Source organism: Bemisia tabaci, chromosome 3 (genome assembly GCF_918797505.1).
Source record: "Bemisia tabaci chromosome 3, PGI_BMITA_v3".
NCBI classification, from domain to species: domain Eukaryota; kingdom Metazoa; phylum Arthropoda; class Insecta; order Hemiptera; family Aleyrodidae; genus Bemisia; species Bemisia tabaci.
In genome coordinates this window covers 42,682,149-42,709,968 of record NC_092795.1, presented here as the reverse complement: position 1 = coordinate 42,709,968, position 27,820 = coordinate 42,682,149, and the positions used below count along the sequence as shown (strand labels likewise).

Sequence of the window (27,820 nt, the reverse complement as noted above, 5' to 3'; positions counted from 1 at the left end):
TTAACCTCCGCCGCTGCGCCGGGCTGATCGCACTGTGTTTGGCGCAATGCGTGAAGTATTCCTGCAGTCTTGTAGGCGCTATGCGTTTCACGCGGTCACGTCAACCGCCCCTGACTGACCGCACTGTGCTTGGCGCAATGGGTGAAGTATTCATTCAGTCTTGTAGGCGCTAATATGTGTTATAAGTCAACCGCCACGCCGTGCCGAGGGCTTGTCCTTTTCATCTCAAGTCCTCGTCGTCAATCCTCTCTGCGCTGAGCTCCAGGCCAAATTGCGTATTTAATTCCTCTCTTAACTCGACTAATTAAAGATGCTGTCTCTTGTATCACCGAAAAACGGCAATATTAGAAATTACTATACTCTCAGGAAAGATAGATTTTGTCCCCTTTTCTCATTGATAATTTTTTTTTTCCAAATCCGATTTTTTTTTATACCCACCTTTAAAAAAATTGCAAAATTTGCCGCCATGGGCTACCCCCTTAATCCGGCCCTGCACTCGAGTGACATAAGATGGAAGGGACTTCAACAGCTAACATCTCGGCCAACTTGAGAAACGCACTCAATGATGTTGATAATATCGCCTTATACAGCTAATCGAACTCTATGGACACGCGTGTTGCATAAAATAAAATGGAAGGCGCTGATGTTCAGTCACTCTATTCCGGGAGGCAGTCTCCGCAGCGGCGTTTGGCGCGCCCGCGCCCCGCGCCTTTAGGAATACGTGACAGGATGAAATTCTCTGGTAAAAACAGAAGCAAGAGCACAGGAGAGAATTTTTTTGTACCATTTTTACAAATTAGAATATTAGATATCCCACCGCCGCGCATCAAGTCGTAAGTTGGTGACAGGGTGTGGCTGCGAGCACTTCCATGGGGGAGGGGGGGGATGGAATGGCCGGAGCTCCTTCAATTTTTAGCTTGCAACACGGATGTCAACGGGGCACGAATAGTTGCATCAAGGCGTTAATACCGATATCAATGACCTATGCTCGGATATAAATACTGAAGTGTTAAGAAAAAAGCTGTGTGAACACTCAAACGTTGCCTTTCTTCCAATTGAAAATTGGGTTGAAAAGACTCTGAAACATTCCATCATTTTAAACAATGTATTACTTGAGCCTTGGTTGCTCATTATCAGGGGTATGTTCTGGAGTGAAAATGTTAACATGAATTTAAAACAGACAAAAATAATACACTCAAAAAAAATATAAAAACTATTAGATACTTAAATTCAGAATATTTATTAGATTTTCACATAATCTTTGACGTACCTAAGTTATAAAAACTTCACTGCACATAAATCTGTATGGGTATTTAAAATATTCGAGAGGTACTCATACAAAAAAAATTTAAATAAGATTCAATAATACATGATCATTGGATCAATGAGTGACTAAAAACCAACAGTGAAAATACATTACAGTTTGCAATTAACACTAGGTGCCTACTTCATAACTTGCTAGACCAGCCGCATAAGTAAACGAATGCACTAGTTTTATGATTATCAAAATTCTATGAGGCTCAATATTCAAGTTTTTAATTAACTAGTAATTTGGTGATGGTGGAGTATTCATGGGTTCGGATGATTAAACAAGGTGATTAATTTTGATAATTTTGGTGAGATATAAAAGCAATTGATTCCACCCATCTTTCAGTTATTAAAATCTGCTCTTCATATTATCAGAGGGCCAGAAAATCTGAACATTATCCCTACTACCCTGTGCACCAACTTCTTCATTCTTGCTGCTAAAAAAAAGTCATACAATAAAGACTTATTTTTTTCTTTTTTTTAATTGAAAATTAATAGACAATTTTTAAACATGAATAAAAAACTATCTCAACCGATCAACCTCAGAAGAGAAGTTGTTCAGCTTTTAAAACTAACTCCAAGTGGAAGTATATCCGAGGAAATAACAGGGCCGGCATGAACATGGGACAGCAAAGAAACAAATGCCGGTTCCAGAGCTATCCTCACCAGCTAAATAGGACAATTTACTCCTCAGCACTTTTAATATGATATGTTTTAAAGATTCCCCTAATAGTTTATGTTCTTGGATTTAAACTAATTCAAATATACTCTTTCTGACTTGTTGAAAATAATTATTTCTGATACCTCTGACTGACAGCTTAATAAGAGCAAGGATTCCTTCCAAAATTCTGGATACTTAACTCAACAATAGTTTGTTTTAAGAGGTGAAAAAAAGAGATTCAATATAAAATCTGAAAGATTTTTTTTCTTTTTTGCATCAACATGGAGCAGTGACTGAAGGATGTGCAATGATGAAACACTGGTAAAACTGACAACTTCAATAGCATACTTTCACAGTTGATAACCATTACCTACGTTAAATTAAAAGGTTTAACTTTTGACTATCAGAGAATCCATTTGTATGAACATTTTCTCACAACCTTGAGTACTGCCAAGTAAGATGTAATTACATGTAGCATTGACTAATGAAACTTGTGAAAAAAAACACACATCCAACCAAATAAAATCAAACTAGATAATTAAGATGCAAGTACCAATGAAATTCACCTCTTGGTGATTTAACTCTGGGTTCTTTCAGTGAAAACAAATTTGCTCTCACACCTACAACACAATACGGTCAGAGAAGGGACTTGAACTGCCAAAAAAAAAGATGAAAAAAGGGGGAAGAAAAATTAAATTCACTGATTGGACAGTGAATCAAAGCTGGCGAAAATAACTAATTAGGTAAAAAAAAAAAAAAAAAAAAAAAACCGAGTTAGGATTTTAATTTTATGAGGCTGATCTTTGAGTAAAGTTTTATTAAAAAAACCCACTATCCACCTGATCAACAAAGATTCATATGAACTATCTAAAAAATAAGTGGAGAGATGTACATTAATCAAATTAGGTAACATGTTGATTGTTGAATAAAAATAATTTGACAGAAATTTCAGAACGGAAAAATTGTGAGTACATCAATTAAACGCTCGAGGAAAGTTGACTTCATTAGATATTTTTTTTAGAAATTGAACCCATTCTCATCAGAAGTGAACACGTCATGAAATTTCAAGATTGATTTTATTGCTGATTCAAATCTAAAAGTTCCGCAAAGTATAGGATACGAAAAAAGAACATAACAAAAACAAAAAAATTGCCAAAATAGCTGGTTAAAACTGTTAATTCTGGTTAAAAAAGGCAAAAGTCCTGAAAAAGTGCCTTTGGAACAATTGCTAAGTTCTCAAAAATGGGCTGGCAGATCAGATAGCAATCATTACAAAGAATGTGAATCTGCCGATGGGATATTAAAACAGTTTAACAATCCTCCACTCCTGTACCAATCATTGAGATGATTGACTGAAGAGTTGGATCCCTCTCGATAAAAAACAAAATGAAATGGGTACAAAATAAGTCTGATCATTCTAAACCATTTTTAAAATTCAAAATTGTTAAAGGAGAACAAGTCTAGAGAAAAAAACTCTTGATGATTCAAGAGCTAACCGTTGGCTTAATAGGCATCATTTGCAAAGCCGAATACAAACATCTTCACTGATAACTCATCCATTTGGGGGTAAGCGATGAACTGTGAAATTCTCTTCTGATTTTACTTTCAGTACCTTCAACATGTTACATTTGAGAGAAAATGGGTTCAACTGTTGGAGCATTACTTGTTGTTGGAGCCCTGTTTTCCTAACAGCCTGGGATGATGCCTCCCATAATTTATAACCTGCCAAATATTCCTACAGGAATTTGATACTTGAGCAAGAGGGCAATTATCTAATTTATTCATTCCTAAAGAAATATTAACCTTTAAAAAACGGCAAAAGAATAAAAAATTGTTACGAGGCATTGCAACGTTGCGTTTCTAGAAAAACAGGGCAAAAAAAATTATCCAAGAGGTTCACTATTCACCAAAAATGAGCGATAAAATCAGCTAGTTCAATACTATGCATACTCTGAAAATGAACATTCCCACCTTAGCAAATAGGCTACTTAAAAGTGAATGCCCCCTTCTTTTAGGGGCATTTATCTTCCGCATAGAAAGGTTAAGATGGAAAAACAAAAAATTAGCATACTTGGACTCACAGTGGTTACTTCAAATACTTTCTGTTAAAAAATTCTTATTGCAATATATTATGACAAAAATAAAGAGACAGTAAAATAACTGAAGTTTAAGATTGCATTCAATACAAATTTCTAAACTGAGGCGAGCTCCAGAAAAATGTATAACCACAATGACTGACTCAATGATTGACTAGAATAAAGATGAGGAAGTCAACCGAATACTTAATCTAAAAATCATTAGACTGAAGATGCAAACATCTAATTACGGAAAATAGCTTAGAGTTCCTACAAAGCTAGAGAGAAAATAAAAGTATAACAAACATAGAAGAAAAATTGATAACAAAAAAAAAAAAAAAAATGAAACACTAGGTCCCCAGCATAGGAAAAATTCAACTCGGAAGATTCATACAGGAAACAATGCAACTGATGAACCAAGAATAATAGACATAACTAGAATAAACGCAAAGCAAATTCCTAACTGGTAAAATAGCAACGCAGCATAGTGGCGAAAATCTTTGACCAAAATGCAATGCCATTACTGAACTTGGGATGAAGCTATGGACTTTTTTCATTTTCCTTCTTTTATAGAATACACCAAAAAATGAAAATTAAAAACGAAATAAAACAAAAAATTGTAAAAGTAGGAATGACAGCCGGCTCTTGTTTATTCTAAGAGCTCTGACGAGTTCTGAAAAAAAAAGATTGAAAATTTTGCACTGTAATGAGCGTATTTCAACAAAACGTTTTGAACATTTTACAAGGTCAAATCATACTTTTTTTTATTTTCTCTTTTTATCCATGCAAGGACAGAGCTTGCTTCTTAATTATTTTTATTCCTTTTATCTCATTAACAGTTTTTGACACATTCACTGTCAGGCAGTTTTTTTAATAATATTTCGAACATCATCAAGGATTAGAGAGTGTGTCAAGTCCACCTCTCTCATAAGGGTTGATTACTGATGAAAATTTGAAGATACATACGTTTTATCATTTTTGACTCGTTATTTCATAGAAGGCATAGATGCGGTCAACACTGGTAATAACATCCATTCAAGACTATTAATGCAGTCTCAATTTGAGTCTTTCATGTTAAGGCACTTTTCAAAGGTCTTAATCTGAAAGAAATACTTTCGCAGCAGATGCCCATAGCGAATTTCAATCAGAATTACTTTACTACCCTCCTAACAGTGGATATGTTAAAAAAAGTTTATTATTTATCAGCTTCCAAATTTAAACGACGAGCGGTCACTCAATAATTAGAGGTAACCTGAGAGGACCATATGCTCAAAAATAAGAAATTTGGTGACTAGAAAATTCTTGACAAACATGTCATTGAGCACAGGCACAGAGCTAAATTAATTATATTTTCGTGCATAAGCGGTAATAACACAACTAAAAATAAAATTACTCAAACTAGAATTGACTAGATTCACAACAGTTCCGTTTACAAGCTGTTTTGAAAAAAACATGCATTAATAGAGAGGCTTTACCCTTACATCATTAATTAAAAACAATCACTTCAATTGGTTTCAAACGTGAACATCCCTCGGGCTCCCCTGATAATTTTCCCATACATAAACCTTGGGAAAAGGGAGCATTTTCATAAGAGCAATTACAGTTTGCCTTTGAATATCAGTGATCGAATGCTATTCCCCCAGTAAAATCAAACATCTAACATACTGTGCAAAAGAAGTTTTTTGAAAAGGTGAACAACATTAAAACCTTCCTTACTTTCAAAACACTTCCCCCTCCCCTCCGAAAACTATAGAGACGGACAAGGAAAAAGGAATCGGGATGACAATCATATTAGTAGTTCATGTCTCTTAATAATTGCTCCTATGAAGACTTCCAGCTCAGGTCTGATATTCACGAAGGACACAACAGTGAATTAAGCGATAGGAGGGTCACTCAAGTGCCACCGCTCAAAAGATAAACTGTAGGAACATAAACGTACGTCATCCTGATAGAAAAATACATACCTATGTCGAAAATTTAGATGAGTTTGAAGAAAACTTGGCAACAATAAAAACGGAAAAACAAAGATACGCAGATTTTAGGGTTTCTGGCATAATAAATCTGGTGCCTCTTTGATTGAAACAAGACAAACTTTTTTGAAAGCACTAAGAAGTCTCTGTTGATTTAAACACAACACCATTCCAATTGGCAACGATTTTAAAAATGAATACTTAAATTTGTTGTTCACTTTAGTAACTACCTCAGTGAAATAAAAAAATAAGAAGGAATAGAAATGTTCACTGATTACTCCTTGCATACAAATATTCATAACTCTCACAAATTCTATTGCATTTCCCTTTGCGACCACCGGAAACTAAGTGGACACTTCAAACTTTTGACAGAAAAAAGACATGAATGAATAGACTAGTTCTCTAGACTACAATTACTACCACTTAACACTAAAAAAGAGAAAATTTCTCTTTCCAATTTTTAGGAAACATTTCAAAACATAATTTCGTTATCTCTAAAATAAGAGAGATTATCTTGATTATCTTGACCTATGAAACCCCTATGAAGCCTTTTATATCGCAGTGGGGGAAGAGAGGAACTGAGCTTTGGACAAGAGGAAAAAATCATGATTTGGTCAATACCATTAGACAAAGACAGTCTCACACTGTACACTTAAAAAAGAGATATGAAAAAGATTTTACATTCTATAGCACCTAAAATATTACAGTTTTGGAAATCCAGCAAAATCCTCTGGAAGCAAGAATCAAAATAGAATTACAACAGAATTCACTTTTAGTTGATGTGGTTCTACGGCTTAAGAAAAAAATGCCCTAATTTTATGGGAAGAGTGGTATTTCAATCGCCCAAATGAGCATTGTTGCTGAACTTAACTGACCCATTTATACTGACATCAAAAACATTAGAGTGCCGCTAGGTCTGTACAGATCATTCATACACTTATTAGTGTCTAATTTTTGCTAAAGTTTTTGCCAGCACTTCAAAAAAAAACACTAAATCCTCTCTAAAATTCTATGCTGGAATTCTCATTGGCGGTTACAGCGGTGTTAGCACATTACCTTTTCATTATGCTTACAACAGCTACATTTATACAAGCCTTTCAATACAGGTTGAATGCAAAATTTGCAATAAAAATCAATAAATGGATGTTGAAAACCTTCCAAACAACACTTTTCCATAGCTTTAACCGTAAGATTCACTTCCAACCAGGGTTCATAAAAATGCACATTTTTTAGATCTAAATCCAACCAGAATTGATAAAATACTGATGAGAATCAAGAGTTCATAAGAATCGTCTTTTTTCTATGCGTGTTACGGAAATATTCTGTAACTTGCATTTATAGCTGCAGATTGAAAAAGCTTGTAATAATGTAACTAATGATTGGTGGATGATTACGATTACTTCAAAGTCGATTCACAAGTAGAGCAATTACTGCCTAAAAACTTGCTGTCAAACAACCCTGGTCGCCTGGAATCTGTAGCGCAAGACAAGAGACATCACGGCCTATCACTTGTGACCAGAGGAGTAAAAAGTGTATTCAGAGCCAGCAACATAGAAAAATGCAGGGAGAAATTTAAAGAATGCTCATAGACAGGCACTGAAAAATGACCGCTTACTATTGCATAGAGACTATAGGTCGACAATTTTTTTTCAATCAATCTAGCAATGTTTCTCAGCATAAAAAATTCTCTTTGCACCCATTAGTAGCAGCTTGAGAAATAAAGACAAAATGTGCAACAATGGAAAGAAATAAGCGTATTCAGAAAAAATATGAAATAAAAACTGCTTTCAATTCACACAAAACTTCGGATTATACGGATCAATTTAAAAAAAAAAACACGCGGTTGAGATGCCGGAAAAAGCAGTCCTTGGTGTTACAAGTGTTATGTCATGGTACATACTAACGTTCAAATGTCGATGTAAGATTGGTGTGAAGAGAGCACAGTCTGATCATTATTGCGTGCATATCTGCCAAACAAAGGCATGTATTCACTGAAAGTAGTACATACCACATTGCTAAATATTGATTTCTCTGACCACTATCCTGATATTTTAATTATCATTGGTCCTGTCCGAATTAAGCCGGATTATCAAAAGTTTTGTGCAACTGAAAGATTTGAGAGTTGAAAAAAAAATTAGAAACAAGAGTTGACTAACAATTGCTACAATGATTAACGAGGCTCAGAAAACAATATTTACTGAAAAGAACAGATACGGACACTGAGTTCGAAAATGTGACAACTTGGCTTCGTAAGGGGGCTGAAAAATGTTCCGTTCCCCACTGAGTTCCTCTAAGTCTGAAGAAAATTTCGACAGCAACTTTTTTCTACCAAAGTTTTTTAAGTTTCTTGGTTTTAAAAACTAGATTGCTCTATCAAAAAAAAGAGAGGTTTACATGCTTCAATGGCCCACAATAGTGTATCCTATTACAAATATGGGTACTCACACAGCTAAAAATGGATTACATTTCAGTTAGAGTCATTAAAAATAATGTGCAATCAAATGAGTAACACTGCAATGTCTGGTCCAAATTTATTTTAAATTTTGGTCAGTTTATAGTAGTTCATAGGTTTTGGTATTGGCGTCATAGGTATTGGCGCTGTAAATTTTACCTTTGCAAAATTTCATTGAGATTTATTGGTTGATATTCGAGAGATTTATTTCAGAGTCATATGCTGATCCATTTCTCTTACACATGTAACCTTCTCAGCCAACCGAATTTGTGCTGTGAAAATGGCTTGATATGTGCTCAGAGTAAATCTCAAACTGCATCTCCGCGCACCTCCTAGACTACATATTAGTCCTCATCTCATAAGAAAAGCATGTGAGTAACCAGTTTTGCTTCTAGGTTACCTTGGCCCATAAAATGTGGCAAATGTGGCAGAGGGAAGTCTCATATCACTTGTCAACTTCACTGATTTTGGAGGCAAGGTAACTTTATAAAATTACTGAATTCTAAAAAAGCAAGGTAAGAACTAACATAAGTTGGTACAAACCTTGACAGAAAAGCTTTTCAGAGTAAATTCTGAAACAGGGGAAAGCGGCCAATTTATACAAGTTTCTTGTTGGTTTTTTTAGTTTTTGTAGGACTTGATGGGGTGTCAGTGGAGTTCTTGATTGTTTTCTTGGTTTTTGATGGGGTTGATGTCACAAACAAGTACTCGTCCGGGAATTCATAGATGCAAGTAAAATGAAAGGCCATGTTTGAGGCTGCCACCACATATTCACATGCAGCAAACCAACTAAACGCTGTTGAAACAAAAGTCTCTCATTAAAATTCTGCCTAGGAGAAAGCAATATATAACAGGCTTTGCATATTGTGCATTAAGGGGAGGATTTTGAAAATATCTGACAGGCCTTATTATTCATGTTCCCTTTCACCCCTAAAAAGTCTGCTCGATTAGGGAGTTCATTCTCTTCAGTGCAACAGACCCAATGGGTCTGTTGCGCCAAGAAAAAGACCATTTAAATTGAATGAATATTCCAGAATTGAGACATTCATTCAATTTAAATGGTCTTTTTCTTTAATTGTATGTATCTCATATTTAACAAGTTAAGAGTAAGCTCACTTTACAGCAGAATATTGTTCAGCCATTATTTTCAATTTTTCTAACCATTCCGTGTTTTTGGAGACAAACAACTTCTTGTTTCCAAGAATCTCAGTTGGAGAAAGAGCGGTGTGGGCAAAAAACTCAGGCCGGTGACGTTCTGCCTGGGTTTTTGGCCCACACAAAACTCTTCAACCGAGATTCTCAAAAGCAAAGCAGCGCTTTGCCCCAAAAAGTGAAAATATTGGTTTGTAATTTTTGTTAAATTTTTTAGCTAATGAGTCAGTTAAGCTCGGGAGGGATTTGCCTGCAAGTAGTCGAATCTTACAGTTTTCGGTGCGAGACGAACGATGCGCACATTAAAATTTCACGAAAAATTGTCTCCGCCGAGATAAAATGCTTCCTTTTTAGGGGTCCTTGAAAACATGTTTGAACCAACCACCGCGAATCTTCGAATCTACGCGTGATAGACGGGAAGATGGCTGCGACGAAGCCAACCTACTTACTACCGCCACGCCACCGTTGTTGACATCACGATTTCTCGTTTGAGATTAAGTAAGTTCTGAGTGAATGTTTCATATCCTATATAAATCTGTATTGCATTCTGATTGAAAAGCTTAAAGAATTAAGAACAATGGGTATAAATCTCAAACAAAGTAACCAACATAACCTCCAATTGACCAACAAAAACACACCGCCAACGCGCCGACGCCGTGAATTCTTCCACTTCGCATTCTGCCGCCATATTGATTGTGACGTATACATTCGAAACCTACGAGCGCGCAGTTCTAACGCTGTTTTAGGCCACCCTAATTTTTGGCACTTTCAAATAATCTTTTCTCCAGTTTGCAGTCATCAGAAAAAATTAGGAAGAAAACTGTAAGCTTCGGTCACTCACTACTTTCAAATGACACAATGAAAAAAAATGACTCGACTGACTCATTGACTGTGTTGTAAAATTATTAATGTAAATAGTGGACTTGCCTATCCATTGTTTGAAAATAAAATATTAAATGACAAAAAGTTAAGAGTAATCTTCTCAAAATGAAGCAATTTGATCAGATTCTTGAGATAACTAAATTTTGATGCACTATGGAAACTCAGTCACAATCTAGAGTCAAGAGCAATCTCTATCATATGGCTGAAAGCCAAGGTTGCAAGGTAAATAATTCCTTAGCCAGAAGCTCCTCCTTGGCATGCCCAGCCACAGCCTTCTCCTGTGCTAGCCTCTTTCCCCATACTGCCTTCCTCTAAATACACTCTCTTACAGCGTAAACATATCTGTGCACCGCCACAGCCATGCGCCACCAGGCGCAGTTGTCAATGAGGAAATCTTTTCCAGTCCCTGAAATTGTATGCAACCTTTTGTGGATGTCACAAGAATATGAAAGTGGTTTGTTTCTAAAACTTCCTACAGCTCTTTGAATTTTCTCCAATTGCAAGTAAAATGAATGTGGTTTGAGGTGAGCCGCAATCACCTGCAGAGCGAGTGATAGGGGGTCGGGGGGAGGGGGGGTGCTTCTCAACTAGCTTTGGGGGATATGCTTGGTGCGTCCTCCACGGCTGTATAAATTGATAAGTAAATAGATTTGATTATCATTTTTATTTGTTTAAATATTATTCCCTTTTCTGTTGTCTTTATTATGGTAATTGTTTGGCTTATAAATATTATCTTTCCAAGTAAGTTTAAATTTTTAATGAATCACATATATCTTATCATTTCTTTAATATTGGTCTTAGTTTTATCGATTCTAAATTCTCTGTTAGTTTCAATTATAGTTGTTATAATTAAAATTATGATACCAGAATTAGTTTTTCTGCAATTGATAAATAAATCACATCCTTATTTAATTAACTAACTGTGGGGGATGTGCTTGGTGGGTCCTCAACGGCTAGCAATTCTGATAAAACTGGAAAAAGTTTGTAAAGGCACAAGGCATAGAGTATAGTTGAATTTTTTGGTAAAATATAAATACATACCTAAATTATGACATAATAAGCGATGTTGCATAAAAAATATGACAAGACCAACAGTGCAGATGATTGAAAGAGTGAAGAAAGTTCTTTTCCATCTGTATGATTTTTGGTTGACTTGATTCATCTCTGGATGTGTGATTCGGAACAGTTTAAGCGTAAACAGCATGTATGTTAGGGAAGTAGTCATGAAAGTTATGAATAATTTTTCATGAATAGCTGTAACAAACAAACACAAAATTACAACTAAATTAAAAAGACAAAAATTGAACTCGCAAATTCTTTATCATCTGGAATCGTTATTTTAACTTTGATGTTAGAATCTAATATCTACTGTTCATTTTTAGATCTATCAAAGCTTTTTTAGTGGTTCACTGCACTTTAAAAGCCAAGATTTTCATACTCTTTCCTCAGTCGGACTCCTGTGGTGTCTTTGTAGCACTGTCATTAAAAACAGGAGGACTTAGGTTCGATTCCCAGCCATGTTTTCTTAGTTAGATGGTTTCAGGCAATAGGAACCGGGGGCATTGGTAGATCCAGAAATTTAGCACCACTAGCTTTCCTCAATTTAAACCTATGATAAATAATCGATTCTAGTTGGAGCAACTGCCCCCTCTGAGAATCGATACATTTCCACAGGATTAGATGGAAAAAAACAATGTTGCCGAATTGCTGGATCCTCCATTGACCCGGGTTGCGTGTAAGAGGACTAGGGGATTAAATGTGTCATTGACCCAGAAGGCTATTGGAAATTTGGTAAAAGAGACAAAGTTTTTTTTTTTTTTTTTTTAAAAGAGAAATGCTCCTCAAAAACAGAAAGAGAATGATTCTTGACAACGGACACCTACAATATAAGGGCATGAAAAAAATATGTTCTGGTTAATATCTTCCTAAACTAACGATAAAATCAGATTAATCGATACAGCAACTCCTCATTTTGTATTGACTCCGTTAAAAATGCTGTATACCGTAATGCTTATTCAAGATGCAGTGATCATGCATCGGTGTAGCAGAAAAATGTGAAGTCTCATAAATGACATGATAAATCTAAAGCTTTCTGCACCAAGCATTTTAAGAGCTCTCTGGCAAAAATTCCACTTCAAATCTTGGTTAGATATAAAGCACACAGCTAATATCCATCAGAACTTGTGAAATGGCTGCAGCTTTCAAAAATTAAGACGAGAGAGGTATAAGTTTCTGCTTAGTAGGAGACTAGTTTCAGGCTCATTGGTTGCCTTCAGTCCCCGATATCTCTCTTCAAAGCATTGGCGGAGCATTAGTCAAGCCATCAACCTGATACGAACGTTGTGATTGTCTCTGTCTGTGATTTCCCCAGTGATTTTTCCTGATGATAATCATCACAGAAGATGGCGAACAAATCTGAAACTAGTCTCTTGATGCTCTCTCTAAACCAGAGGCTTATGTCTCTTAAGTTTCAATATTTGAAAGCCACAGTACAGGTTCTGACACCTATTAATTGTACTTTTTTTACACACCTAAGTTGGGAATGGAATTTGTACCAGCGAGTTTTCAAACTGCTCAGTGTAGTGAAGCTATCATTTTTTCATGTTTTGACATTGTTGAATTGGTGCAGTTGCTGGATTGCTATGGATCGTACAATTTTGCGAAAATTAATGAAAGTTAAAAAATTCAGTGACGTTTATTCTAGAGCCATTCTAAAAACTTTTACCGGAATTAAAGTATAAAATGTATTTCCTGGGAATTTAGAGTTATGAAAAGAATTCAAGAAACTTCAAAGTGATACAACCAAGATTTTGGACATGCCTGTTTTGTTTTAAGTTTTGACGGAGTTGTTCTTTTTACTTGGGACACCGTTGATTTTTTACATCCATGAACAACATTTAGAACTGACTGATTTGTAAACTAATTGAAAACAAGAGACCAGATATAAGAATATACACATAAAATGATACTAACGGTAATTATCAATGTTGGAGATATAAGTGACACCAGCTAGAGAAAAGATTTCAACAACATTTAACCAATAGCAAACAGTTCGAAGAATCTGGCCCATGTCGCGTGACGCTTCCACATCTGTAAGCCGTTCTCCATAATAAGTGTAGTACAGAGACGCTAAGAGTAACCTTGGAGCCAAATGCAGAGCGATACTTGCTCGCCACAAGTAGCGTTGAGGGCTGACACCTGTCACCGCGCTGATTGAAGGAACTATATTAAAAACCTGAAAATTTTTTGCCGTTAATTAGATGAATTTACAATCATGCATGAGAAATGAGTATTTTGTAGGATGAATCTTTTGTTGTATTTTTAATGTCAGTACTTGATGCACACATATATTTGTACGTACTTGAACTAAGAACCTTAGTCATCACTTAGAATGATGTACCATCCTGTTGTTAAATAAGAATTGAGGATTGAGCATAGGAAACCACTGAAATTTGTGTAATTTTCTTCTTTCAGTTTCTTGTACTTTAAAATATTCAGATAAATTGCTAAGATTTAATTTCTGCACAAAAAACTGTCAAGAACAGTGGGGTGATTTATGGTTCAAAAACTTATGAAAAAACTGAAAACTCAACAAAATTATGACTTACCCTACAATGAGTTTCATGTACATCATCAAATTGATAAATAACTGCTGTGATAAAACAAGTAAAAAGTGCTATCAGCGGGCACGCAACAGTGAATATTGCAAGTTTTGATATGCTCAAGGAATAGAAAACATTAAGACTGTCAGCAACCCTTAAAAACTTTTCTGTGAGATCTATGGTATCCATTGCAATTTTTCTGCAAAAAAAAAAAGAGAGAAATGATTATGAAAGCAATGCTAATATTTAAATCTGCTGGAGGGAGGAGAGATAGCTAGTAACACACGGAGTAAGTTCTACTCTACATACTTGAAAACTAAAATGACTGGGCGTAACTTGAAGGGCTTGGTTAAAGAAAATTAGTTCTGAATTGGGGATTTTTGTCTACAGTGTGATTTGAAACTTGCAGATTCTGGTTAGGAAGAGAAGGCTTGACAGAGAATAAAATGAAATTATTCTGGAGAATTTACTGAAAATTTTTCTGGAAATAATTATTCCATCTATGTCCCAGCTATTGTACTGTTCTCATGGGTTTAAGTAAGTAATTCAAAGAGAGATGTTAGCTTAACGGACATTTACAATTTAGAACAGGGGAGAGAGGGGGAACTTTCCTTAGATAGAAAGTTGATTACTATGAGTGAGTTGTTCACAAAGAGAGCTCTGTATGGATCTTTCATGGTATTTCTTATGAATACTTGAAAAACTTGGCAAAACGTGGACATACACAGTAAATGAGTCTAGGACGACCGCATCAAGCAGCAGTACTATCAATAATGGAGACTGAGTATTAACCTTACATGGTGTTAGATGAAATTTATGGTTTTTAGAAGATACTACCAACTATTCAGATGTTGTCAAAGATAATAAAAAATATTTTAACTTTTTACAGAATAACACAAAACAGCACTCATGATAATCATTAGTGAAAATGACAACACAGGTTAATATATCATCAGTGCTGGGTGTATCAGACACTTGATATACTTCAAATCCCATAAAATGATTAAGATAAAGGCATTTAGATTTCAACAAGCCCTAATTCACCAAACGTTTTGATGAAACTATCCACCATACAGTGCCAGTTAAAACCATTTAACTACAATTTCTTACTGATTGATTGTACAATTGAAATTTTGGGAAGGGAAAATATATTTTCTAACTCAAGATTAGAGTATTCTTTCCATAACAGAACTTTGAAAATATAACGGACAAATTGCATTCTGTGATCTACCATTAAAAAATATGAATAAAAATCTAATCATTGGACCAAGGTGTGATACTCGGCAATATCATGATGTAGATTCAACTTTCTGAAAGACGAAAATCAGTTGTAAATTTCACGGGTGAACTTTTCTTTAAATTTGGTAGAATGTTTGGGATTAGTTCAACCGGGCTAAAATTTCAAAGATACAAATGAGAAGTCAACTTTTTTTTAAGAATTACTCCTGCCATTGCGTGATGCAAAAATTAGATTAAGTAAGTATTCAATGAATGTAATGAGTCTCACTGTTTTGTTTACTCACCAAAAACAGCTGCATCAATGGACTAAGCTCAATCCAATCCTTTACGATTGTCTGTATTACTCCTGAGGAGGGTGAAGTACATTGGAACTTGCTTGCTTTCTGTAGTTCTTCGATGCACAGGAGCTGCCATTATATCACGCGGCTAGATTACCAAAATTCAAGTTTTAAAGATTACGATTATAATCTTTTCAGCTGGAACAGCAGACAAAAAAAAAAATCAATTGCAACCACACCGATAGTTTTTTTATCAGCCTGATACTGTGAAAGGGCATAACATTATTTCGGTAATTACTTACTTGCTTTACTTAATATTTTCTGTTCTGGATGGTACACAAAGACGCGCATTGACGGTGTAAGTCCGCAACCACACATCTCAGTTTACGGCGTAGCAGACTTCCTATCATACTTTACTTTGTAAATGGAAAACTACTCAATGGCAATTCCTAAAAACTGCCATGATTTGTCTTCTCTAGGTATGCAAAGAAAATTCTGTAAAAACTTCATGGAAGAATGTTGATTTGTTCTCCTTTAAATAAATAAGATAGTAGCAGAGATTTTCAAACACTGCGAGATACAGGATGGACTTACGCCTTTGACATGTCAATATACCTTTGTGAGTAGACCTAAAAGATTCAAACCGAAATTTTTGTAAAATTCAAGATGCAATATACCTTCCTTCAACCTCAAGGTACGTATAAAAAATACGTACGTATGTACGGTTCCTACGTATTAAAAATAATACTCCCCTACAAGTAAAATCAAAAATTTTTGAGAAATAATACCTACATTAATGACTGATGAATGATACTACATGGACCTCTCTGACCAACTGGGCATATTTCTTTGACTTGGAACATAATGGACCAAAACAATTGAACAAGCATCTTTAACGTAAAAAAGTTAGAAAAATTTGCTTTGACGAAAAAAGATAGTGTATGGGCCTCTGGAAAAAACACCATCAAAAACAGGTCAGATTCTCAGAGTCAAAAGAAAACTAGAACACACAATCGAAGAAAGTTACCAAGTTCGAGGGCACAATAATTTGCTCAAAAAAGTATAGACGCATAATAATATACATCATGTGGTGCTTGCCCGCTGGATAATTAAAATGTATTATGACCTGAGATTGATCAGTTAGGTTCTTAAAATGGATGTAAACAGGGAGCACACAACTTATCAGTAGTTGACATTGAGATAAAATACCAAGACTTTCCTATCATCAGTAAATCGCAGTATGTAAGCTCTTCAGGGCATTGTCTCATATTAGCTTCCACTTCTACAGCATTGCAATCCAAGGTGCCTCACAAGTGAGTGTTCGTAAAGTAATTACCAAATTACTAGATAAGGTGAAAGTGATTTATAGGCTTTCAAACACCACTTCGGATAATGTCTACTATCTGGACAGTCATGAAACAAGAAATAAAGGACCTGCATTGACAGAGATTGGCGCAAAAAGTAAAAAACAGGATGATTGTGTTGAGGACACTCTCTTCACAACACCGCAGGAATTGAGGTTGATATTCATGTCCAGGTAACACTGACTTTGCAACGACTTGGTAAACATAGCTGAGAAAGGGTTAGAGGTTGACTTGTCGTGAAGAGAACCGAAATAACTTAACAGCATGGATAAGAAATAATATTAGGACTAGGCTGTGCATTATTCATGGAAGAGAGGCATTCATGAGATGTGTGCTGCTAAGGTTGATAAGTCAAGTCAAAGAAAATGCCTGCCTTGAGAGACATTTAAAACTTCAAAAGATAATAAATTGAGAGATTTGTGCGTATGATGCAGCCTCTTTACTTACTCAAATTTTCATGAACACTTGGAGAATTTGTAATGTTTACGCTGAAAATGTACGAGAAAAGCACGCACTTTGACAATGAGATAACACGGGCCTTTGATTACAGAATAGATAAGCTCGCCTAGGTATGTATATACATTCAGGCCAAGTACATGGCGCGGGTAAAGAGAGGAGTATCATGGAGTTTACTAGTGACCAATCAGAGGTTGAGATTATTATGATGTCATTATAAAGCGCGAAATTTGAACGATGTACCTTCACAAATGACGGCGCGTCGTGACCTTCGAGTCATGCTCAGTTTCAGGACCCATAGGCAGGCCCCCCACAATCCCCACATAGGGCGGGTTGCCGGGACTCCAGCCCCGCGGCCCGAGGCCTAGGGGGGGGGGCTCCTAGAATCACAAAAGTTTCCATTTGTATTACCAATCTGCCGGCAAAAGTAAAATAATTTTGTTGATTGAGATTTTGCTCGAGACTCAGACAGGCTTGCGTCGGCACCCGGGATAGCCTATCCTTTGCCAAAACATTGTCCCCATCTAATTTCAGATGTATATTTTTTTGTGCAATAAGCTGAATTTTTAATATGTTTTTATCTCCTTCTATTTTCCTTCTCTTTCATCAAAGGTAAAATTTTACCCACGTCAGAACTGATTTAATAGTTTAATTTAGGCATTAAAGACCTATTTATGTTTAAAATAAGTTTTTTTCTATATATATTTAAAACAATTTTACGTCGAATATTTTTTTTATAACGGCTCATTACAAATTTTCAAACATCTGCAATTATTCTGAGGTTTTGAAAGGGCAAAAATCTTGCATACACTAATATAAGTGCGGAAATAGCATGAAATTACTCAGATTGGAGGCAAAATTTTAAAAGATTTTCGGCGGTGGCCCCCCGCACCCCCTCCTGCTGGGGGGCGCTCCCCCCAGACCCCCCTAAGATAGTTTACTAAAAGGGGGGCCCACCGATGGATATGGGGGGCCTGGTTCCGGCTTTTTGAATGGCTAGGTCTGGATACAACTATTCGTGTTCTTGGGATGTCCGTGTTGCATACCAAACGAATTGCAGGCGCTCTGGCTTTCTTTAGCAGATCGCACGACTGCGGTTGTTAGTTCTGAAGGGTTTTCCACGTTGAATTTACAGTTGTGTTTACCACGAAGTCCTCGGTGTTCGAAAGCGCCGTGTGGCATAACAGTAACGTTGTCATATGGTTGAAATTTTCCACCAAAAACATTTCCACAAAGGCATCGCGGACACGTAATTTACTGCCGATAATGTTTCCGCATATTGCACCATGTTGCAAAGTCATAGTGCCACACGACTTATCAGGCCCGGATTTACATATTTGCCGCTGGGAGAAACGGGAAAATTGCTGTCGTTCCTAACTTGCGTGGAACGTGAATAAGTCGGTGGGGGGGGGGGGGGGGGGGTTGGCAGAAGAATGAGCTCCGGAAAGTTTGAAAATTACTACTACCCACCAACGCAAAATTAGAAAGCCCTTTTCAACAGAAAAAATGTTATAAAAAAGTAAAAAAGTTTGAAAAATGCACTGATAGAATATAATTTGCCGGCGCCTCATCAAAAGTTCACATGGAATTTTTTTTTTTTTTTTATTGTTTATTGTCGCAATAAATTATACATAGTTATGAAATACACTTACAGTGAAAGTGAGTAATATAGATATTAAAGAAAAACAATAATGATTAGGACTATAATATAAATTAGCAGCTAAATTTTGCTGAATAAATAAAAGGAGAGATAGTAATGAAAATTATTGGAGTCAGCAAGGGTTATTGTTAGCGACGCCGGGATCCGCCAGTTGGCATGCATCGGCATATATTTGTTTGTCTATTATTTCTTTTTTGTTTGTGAGGACTGTTTTAATATATGTACAAATTTTAGACCAATTTTCTCTAGAATCTAATAAACATTTTATATATACACATGGAATATACCTACTGTCAGTTAAAAAATATTCTGGCTTAAAATTTCTCCACACTATACTTATGAGTGTGAAGTTGCTATTTTTGAAGAAGCGGGGTTATACTTTGTTCCTGCGAAAAATAGTTTTTCATAATCCGCCATACAATGCTCTGGTTTTTATAGCCATCATGATTTTCGAATTTTGAAGATTTGACTGGAATGATTTCCCCTATTACTAAGTTTCACAAAAACCGACAGGAGCCGATATAATATTTTAGGCCACGGCCGCCATCTTGGGTTTACGAATTTTGGAAATTTGACTAGAAATTTGAGTTTTCCGTCGAAAAATACCACGTGATACCGAATTTCACCGAACTCGAACGAACAGAAACCGAGATAGCATATTAGGCCACGTCCGCAATTTTGGAATTGAGAACTTTCAAAAATTGACCTAAAATTCGAGTTCCCCGTCGAAAAATACCCTCAGACACCGAAATTCAGAAAAATTCATCGAACAGGAGCTGACATAGCATTTTAGGCTACGTCCGCCATCTTCGATTTGAGAATTTTTAAAACTTGACTAAAAATTCGAGTTTCCCGTCGATCGAAAAGTACCCCTGCTCCCGCGGTTCACAAAGCTCTATAACGAACAGAAACCGAGATAGAATTTTAGGCCACATCCAACAACTTGGAGTTGAGAATTTTAAAATATTGACTAAAAATTCGAGTTTCCCGTTGAAAAACACCATATTATACCGAGTTTCGCAAGACTCGAACAAACAGAAACCGAGATAGCATTTTAGCCCACGTCCGCCATCTTCGATTTGAGAATTTTAAAAAATGGTCTAAAAATTCGAGTCTCCTGTCGAAAATACCTCCTGACACCGAATTTCAGAAAAATCCATCGAACAAGAGCCGAGATAGCATTTTAAGCCACTTCAGTCATTTCGGATTTTCGAATTTTGAATTTTTTGAAGATTTTGATTTAAAACGCGTTATACTCAAAATCGAAGCTCAGATTCGGATTCCTCGTAAAAAATCGATGCGATTTCATGTATCATACCCTGACACCGAGTTTCACAAAAATCCATCGAACAGGAGCCGAGATAGCATTTTTAGCCACTTCAGTCATTTCGGATTTTTGAAGTTGGAAAATGTGACTTAAAACGCGTGATACCCAAAATCGAAGCTCAGATTCGGATTCCTCGTTAAAAATCGATGTAATTTCATGTATCATACCCGAGCAGAGCGTGGAGGAAAGAGACGCACCGTAGGCATACTGATTCGAGCATATGAATGCAACGTGGCAACATGGGTAGTGAGTGCTCAGTGGGTCAGCGGAGGAGGAAGAATAAGAATTTATCGTGAGAAATTCCTCGCGACGAAACCGAACGCTTAGCTGGCGCTAAGTGGCGCCTCCCCGTTCGGTTTCACTCGGGCGACAGGCGGCGGCGTAGTTCAAAGAGGAAGTACGACAGAATCTATACGCGTCGTTAAACCTTTTTCCTTCACTCTATTTTAACATATGATACATGAAAACTCATCAATTTTTCACGAGAAATCCGAATCTGAGCTTAGATTTTGGATATTACGCGTTTTAATCTATTTAAAATCGTAGGAGAAATTACAGAATTGTCCTTGAAAATTGATCACACATTAGTGTTTTTATACGTCATTAAACCTCTTTCCTTCACGCTATTCTAACATATAAGGCATGAAATCGCATCAGTTTTTCACGAGGAATCTGAATCTGAGCTTAGATTTTGGATATTACGCGTTTTAATCGATTTAAAATCGTAGGAGAAATTACAGAATTGTCCTTGAAAATTGATCACACATTAGTGTTTTTTATCCCGTTTTTCTTCTGCGTTCACGTACCTAATGAAATTAGACCAACAGTTGACTCATCGACTAGTCTAGCCTAATCCCCCAGAATCGGTCTAAAGGGCGAACGATTTTATCAGATAAGATGTGCGATCCTAGTTTCCGGGCAATTGCGATTTGATGGAAGCTGCGAGGCCATAACCAATGCTGTCTCTGTTGCCCAAAGATTTAATGATATTTGAATGCATGAATGACTGGCTTTTAATAATGTATGGAATTCCGTTGACACAAAATTCTGCGAGGTTGTAGCCTCCTTTCCTCTAAAGCACGACTAAATCCATAAGATAAAGTTTGAAATCGACTGAGTAAAGATAAATCTTACAATCTCCTGTACCTAACTACAATTTCAAAAGTTGTGAAAAAAAAATAATAAAATTTCGAACAAGGAAATTTCATGAAAATCTTCATCTTCAAAACTGGATGATTTTACAGGTTTGGGGAGCTGAATGGTTGGTGGGCTCCTGTGCTTCACCATTCCCTCTGATCTAACTGAAGTTTCAGACACGCGTACTTCTTTATCAGAACCCCCATGTTCATCTCTTCATTCCAGCACCTACAATAGGACGTCCTGACTTTGCTCCTCGTTTTTGCCATTGACAACTGAATTGGATCATGCAACAACTGCTGATGTAGAATTAATTATAAAGGCCCAAACCCTATGCAATGTTATTATATCGAGTAAAGCTTTCCTTGAATTTTATCGAAGGTTGCTTAACTGCCCAACAGTCGTGGCTTTCAGTCTGGCAAAGATGGAGAGGGATGAGCCAGAAAGAGAAAAATAAGTCCTCACACTTGTCTTGTCTCTATTTGTCTTATTTTGACACACATTGAAGTTCCTTTTCTTAATTAATCTTGTTCTTTGAGCTCTCGTGTGTTCCTTGTTGAATGAATCTTTCATTGTTACTTTTGCATTATTTTTTAGCTTAAATTACAAAAGACTTTAATTGTTTTAACTTTCACAGAATAGTAATGCCAGCATTTTGACATTTTCTAATACATTTTGAAGGGATTGAATAGCACGTAACATTGAGATTGCAGCAAGTCATGCAAAAACACCTGTTGTCGATTTTATTTTTTATAATTACCTACCTACTCTGTAATATCAATGAAAAAAGTTGGAAATTAATTGGGGGATCCTTTTCAACAATCTGCAATTGTAATAATTACTTCTTGAACATTTTTCAATTCTGTGATCAATCCATGATTAATTAGTGACTTATTTTTTGTAGAGAAATTGTTTTTCTTTAAATTTTAAAGGAAAAATGTCATCAAAAAGCTAAGATTGTGAGGGAGGCAGAGAGATTGGGAAAAAAAGACACAGCGTTAAAAATTATCAAACTAGATTTTGCACTTATAAATTTGAAAATTTGTCAAATTGAATGAACACTGAATATTAATTACACAAAGCATGGAAATATACTGTACGATTTAAAAAGTTGAGGAATGGAACCATGCTTCAATGATCAATATTACAACACAACTGAGAGGCTTTGTACAAACATCGGTATCAATTTCATACAAAAAATCATGCATATTAAAACGAGTTGAGTGAAAATAGTATTCAACTATATTGGAGTCAACTTTATTTTACAAAAGAAAAAAGAAAAACTTTTTTAACACTCGCACATATATTTTTAATTTACATACTAGTAATATTGCAGGATAAGTAATTGCCCGTCTAGGTATACGTATAACACACGAAGGTTGTTCAAAAACAGTTTTTGCTACTTCTGTGTAAGTAATTTCATACCTTTTCTACTACTTACAACTTTTTTAGAGGATTCACTAACGATAAAAAAGAGATTAACTATTTCATGCCAACAAAATAAGTAGATTTAAATTTGCTGTACCTAATTCACTTGAAAATTCACTTTAGACTGAAAAATATGATACCTTTCAATCGAGGGGGGTTTTTGGTAGCCTAAAAAATTCAAGGTGAAGGAAGTCAAACAGAAAAGCAGAACGTAGCCATCATTTTCCACATCATTTCACATTACTGAATAAAACACAATAACATTTTCAATGCTCGGAAGGACAGGGCACAATAGTACACAATAGATCAAAATTTCAGCCAGGAAGCAGGACTTGTTCGAGTAACTGAGCCATAAAAATTTTAGAGGTGGTTTAGCACAGGGATTTTCATGATTATTTTATAATTTCTGTTCCTTCTTTTTTACTTGCATCATGTTGTTAAGGGCAAATCCCTAGCTGACCATAACTTCCTGCAGCCCAATTCCTAAATCTACATATCGACAATGAAACTGCAAAAATGCATATCAACAGTGTAAGTCAGCAATCACATAACTCAATTTGCAGCGTCGCAGACTTCCGGTCATACTTTATTTTTTAAACGGAAAACTACTCGACAGCAGTTCTTTAAAATTGCCATGATTTTTCTTCTCTGTGCAAAGAAAATTCTGCAAAAACTTCAAGGATTGATGTCTCAATGATGTCGATTTGTTCTCCTTTAAAAAAATAACATAGAGGCGGAGATTTTCAGACACCGCAAACGAGACATGTAATTGTAGACTTACACCGTCGATATCCCAGTTTCGATGTTTCAAAATCTCCGCTCCTATTCTGTTTTTTGAAATGATACTAAGTCAGCATCATGGATTGAAATTTTTGTTAATTATTCTTTGCATTGGGAAGGAAAATCAGGAAACTTTTCAAGAGATGACGTTTAGTAGTTTTCCATGTATGAAATGAAGTATGACCGGAAGTTTGCAATGCCGCAAACCGCAATACATATTTCTGCAGTTTCACCATTGATATGTTAATACTATGGACAAGACATAGGCCTATCTCAACCATGCAATAAGTTGCATTTTGATGTCTCAATGTGCTGCAATAATCTTTCAATGATCAACCTGCAGTTTTTTACTGTGGTTTAGACTTAGACTTGACTTTTATGACAGTGAGGAATAAACCTCACACTCCGGGCTAACTTCATCATTTGTCGAACTGAGTTTGTCAAAAGAAAATTGAATTTTAAACTTATAGTAAATCAAAGATGGAGAATCTCCACCATGACAGATTCCTGTGGCGGATAGATGTCACAGAGCGTCCTAGCGCACCGTAAAAACGACTCATAAATACATACATGAATTAAGTAAAGTAAATGAAATTTCATTATCTTATTTTGGTAAATTATTTACGTTTTGAATTGTAAATTACAAATCTTGAGAAGTTTGCTCGCCTCAATCATTTGGTAAAAAACATCTTAAACAGCAATGGAATAAAATTTTTGACAAATAATTATCTGAATGAACATAGGAAAATTACACATAAATTAATAAAACATTTAATGAAAAAATATAAATGATCATAATTACATGACCTATTTGTTTCAGGCTTTGAGAATATAAATAATTTCTTTAAAAAAATAAATAATAATAATTATTAGGTGACCTTTAATCTAAACTTTGAAAATGGTCACAAAGACTAACGGTTTTAAACCTAATTTAAGAATTAAAACTTCCACAATCATCCTTCAGCAAAATCTGAGAAATTGATACTTTACAAAGCTGTCCTAATATAAGGCACTGTATTTTAGGATTTTCACTAGTTATAAAGCTTAAAGGTCAACGTATAAAAGTAATATAAAGTAAAATAAGTAAGCAACGCTAAGTCATGTATAGAGATCATTCAGTTACTCTTTCTTTGCGAAGATACATTGCGACAAAGGCTGAGATTTAAAAAACATATGATTACGAAGAAAAACTGTCTCTAGTAGAAACTAGGGCCCTCGGGAGATATATTGTCTTTGAGAGACTCAAATGCAGCCATCTGCTTGAGATTTAAAAGCTGCCAGATGAAATGATAGGAATCATAAAAAATCCGTAAAGTTTTTCCACAAACAAATACAATTACAAATTTAAAAATTCTTGCACAGTGTAGTATGTGTTTTGTAAGAAGTGTTCTTTTAATTTTGCATAAACAGTTACATTTGTTAAGTGTTACTTTCAATTTTTATCAGGGAGTGTAGTTCATTTAAATAGCTTATGTTCTATCTTTTGAACCAGGGAAAATATGAAAAACCAACTCGTATAATTTAGCCAATCAAGAAAACCAGCAATGGAGAATTTGCACGCAATTTTTTTATTGCTTCATCTGAAAGTGCCTAATGAGCTGAGTTCGCAATATTTTTCATAATTTTTTTCTGACATGGGAAATTGGAGAAAAATTGATTTAAAAGTGAGAAAATGCGCCGCCTTGTGACGTCATCTGGCGGCATTTCCCATTTAAACACATGTATTTTAGCAGAATCGGTTATTTTGTCATATCTCCTCTAATAATCGCTCAATTTATGAATCAAGGGTATCTTCGTGTTCAGTTCACTCAGAGGATTCCACTTAAACAGGAAATTCATCAAATTTCAGACCCTTGCAAATTCTCCATTGATCTAATAAAATTAATTATTGAGATTATTGTGTGAAAGTGATTGATTTCTCTGGTTCGGTGTTTGAAAAGCAATGAAGAAATACTTGAGGACAAATACAGTACACCAATTACAAAATGGTAGACTTATAGGACTGACTGTATCATTAGGCAGCAGCCTCTCTTCAGTGGCCTATCGTTCGAAAAGGATGAAGGTCTCTTTCTGTCACAGTTTTAAAATTACAAAGCCAAATTTGAAATGCTTTGAATTTACAAGATTCCTATAATTAACACAAAACCATAGATCTGTGCTGGGCACTTCCTTAATAGTCCTTTTAAATATAAACTCAAGAGGGGCTTTTTATAGAGACAGTGAACTATTCAGCACTGTTTTGTTACATGTCAGACTCGTTTTAGTTTATTATACATACAATTTTTGAGTTACCAAACATTAAACTTCCAACAAATTGAACCAATGAGGAAATTTGTTTGGAGAGGGTCATTTCAAGATAGTGGGCCTTGGTATAACCAAATAAAAAAGGATATAATTAAAGTATGATTTTTTGACTGATACCATCAATTAAAAAAGGGAAATCTTGTTGCACCTTTATTGTCAGCCTATTTTCATGTATTCTCTCTCGATTCAAATAATTGTCAATTTTGAGGCACCTACAAATTGATTTTTTAAAAACGTGAATACGTGATTTTCTTGAGCGCTCCAAATTAAATTTAAAAACAGTTCTAAATTGAAACCAGTTTCATTTACATCAAAATTAGAAATTAGCTCCACTTATTCTTAAATAAAATTTTTCCCGATCTAAAAAAAAAAAAAAAAAAAAAAAATAAAAAAAAAAAAAAAATAAAAATATAAGTGAATTGAGAGAACCAGAAAAATTCAGGGTTCATGGTCTCTTTTCGGATTGATTCTTAAAAATACTGAACTGCTGACCCAATAACTTCATTATTTCGGCATGCGTTTTTTTCAGATTCTGTTTTTTTACCTCACCATAATTTTCTTTGACAAACATAGCAAACTTGCCAGGAGTTCGGGGTGCTTTCAGATTTTCGGCAGATTTTCGATTAGACTTTGAGTGGTTAACAAGGAGTTCAAAAGCACCATAGCAGTAGCCACATCGTTTTCGAGTTGTATCCAAGGATTTGGAGTGTCGACCAATACTGAAAATTGATGAGAGATATAATTAGAAGAAAAAAATTAAAGATGACTGCTAAGGCAGAACATTTTGAGGAAGTAACATAAAAGAAAAAAATATACCAAAGGAATGGTGGATCTAATACGGCTAAAAGCATTCATTCTCCTTATTATTGGCCCACTCCCTTTTCTTTCACCAAAAACCACTTTTTAGATGAAGTCCTTGTAATGTTTAGGGCCTCAAAAAAAGGGAAAATATGAGAGGCAGAGAAATATAAGATACATCTTCAATGGTATTTGAAAACCATGGTATAATAAATGAGGTGATCTTCACCACTTGTACCATAGTATATTTAGTTGATTATTTCAGGCTACAGGGTATCAACAGAATCGGGGGGGGGGGGGGGGGGGGGGGGATCTGGCGATATTACCTGATACAATGTGAATATGGAAATGCCACAGGTATTTAAAAATGCAAAACTTCAGAAACATCCCTGAGTAGAAAAATAATTTTTATAATTAATTCTCTGGTTTTGAAAGCTACTACCAGGTGCTGGTTATTACCCGCCCAGCAATGGTTCATTGCAGCAACGTTGTAGCAACATCGCGAAAATTTCAGTGTAAAAGTGGCCCTTCCGATTTGCAGCACATCGTCTGCTTGCACGCGCTCTTTGCCAAACTATGACATTTTTTATCAAACGTTACAGCAATGTAAACACAAACGATTTGACAACAGAGCAATAAACGCTTTTACAACGTTTGCGTAACAAATTATAACAACATTGCTTAACAACGTTTTTACGGACGTTTTGTAAAGCGTTTTTCCAACGTTTTTAATAACTTGTAAAACGCTTTAAAAAAATGTCGATTTAAAACTTTTTCACAACGTTGTGACAACAATTTTTAAAATGTTGCAACTAAACGTTTTTCGAAACATTGTTAAAAAACGTTGCGGCAACAAACTTGCAACCATCCTTGCCGGGCGGATAGAGTTGTTATATTTATTAATGTCCAACTGAGGATGGTTGGGTTTCCAACTAAAACGTTTTGGC

The 27,820-nt window shown here is 35.5% G+C and overlaps 2 protein-coding genes and 1 long non-coding RNA gene across 5 annotated transcripts in view; 1 reads left to right on the top strand and 2 right to left on the bottom strand.

Moving 5' to 3' along the window:
* Positions 1-1,221: 1,221 nt before the first annotated feature.
* Positions 1,222-17,586, bottom strand: LOC109037596 (post-GPI attachment to proteins factor 2-like). 3 transcript variants are annotated; one of them, XM_019052354.2, is made up of 6 exons: positions 17,431-17,586; positions 15,626-15,817; positions 14,109-14,301; positions 13,474-13,735; positions 11,542-11,754; positions 1,222-9,262 (listed from the first exon to the last, which is right to left on the bottom strand). In XM_019052354.2, the coding sequence occupies exons 3-6, from the start codon at positions 14,289-14,291 to the stop codon at positions 9,063-9,065; spliced, it is 858 nt and encodes a 285-aa protein (XP_018907899.1). In that variant the 5' UTR covers positions 14,292-14,301; positions 15,626-15,817; positions 17,431-17,586; the 3' UTR covers positions 1,222-9,062. The 3 variants fall into 3 exon arrangements, with proteins under 3 accessions (XP_018907899.1, XP_072154507.1, XP_072154508.1); XM_072298406.1 differs by lacking the exon at positions 17,431-17,586 and adding an exon at positions 16,412-16,568; XM_072298407.1 differs by lacking the exons at positions 15,626-15,817; positions 17,431-17,586 and adding an exon at positions 14,827-14,849.
* On the top strand, positions 16,575-23,055 carry LOC140224264 (uncharacterized). Its single transcript, XR_011899566.1, has 2 exons — positions 16,575-17,156; positions 21,671-23,055. It is a non-coding gene; the product is annotated as an uncharacterized lncRNA (long non-coding RNA).
* Positions 22,562-27,820, bottom strand: part of LOC109037607 (uncharacterized) — a 16,638-nt gene continuing 11,379 nt past the window's right edge. The window contains exon 7 of the mRNA XM_019052367.2: positions 22,562-26,794. Within this exon, the coding sequence (XP_018907912.2) occupies positions 26,521-26,794 (274 nt within the window). The 3' untranslated portion in view covers positions 22,562-26,520. The remainder of the gene's footprint in view (positions 26,795-27,820) is intronic.

Coding starts and splice junctions, on each gene's coding strand:
- LOC109037596 (XM_019052354.2), bottom strand. CDS start 14,291: ATGGATACCATAGATCTCACAGAAAAGTTTTTAAGGGTTGCTGACAGT. Junction 13,736..14,108: donor TACATGAAACTCATTGTAGG/GTAAGTCATAAT, acceptor AAAAATTTTCAG/GTTTTTAATATAGTTCCTTC. Junction 11,755..13,473: donor CTCCAACATTGATAATTACC/GTTAGTATCATT, acceptor TGTTTGTTACAG/CTATTCATGAAAAATTATTC.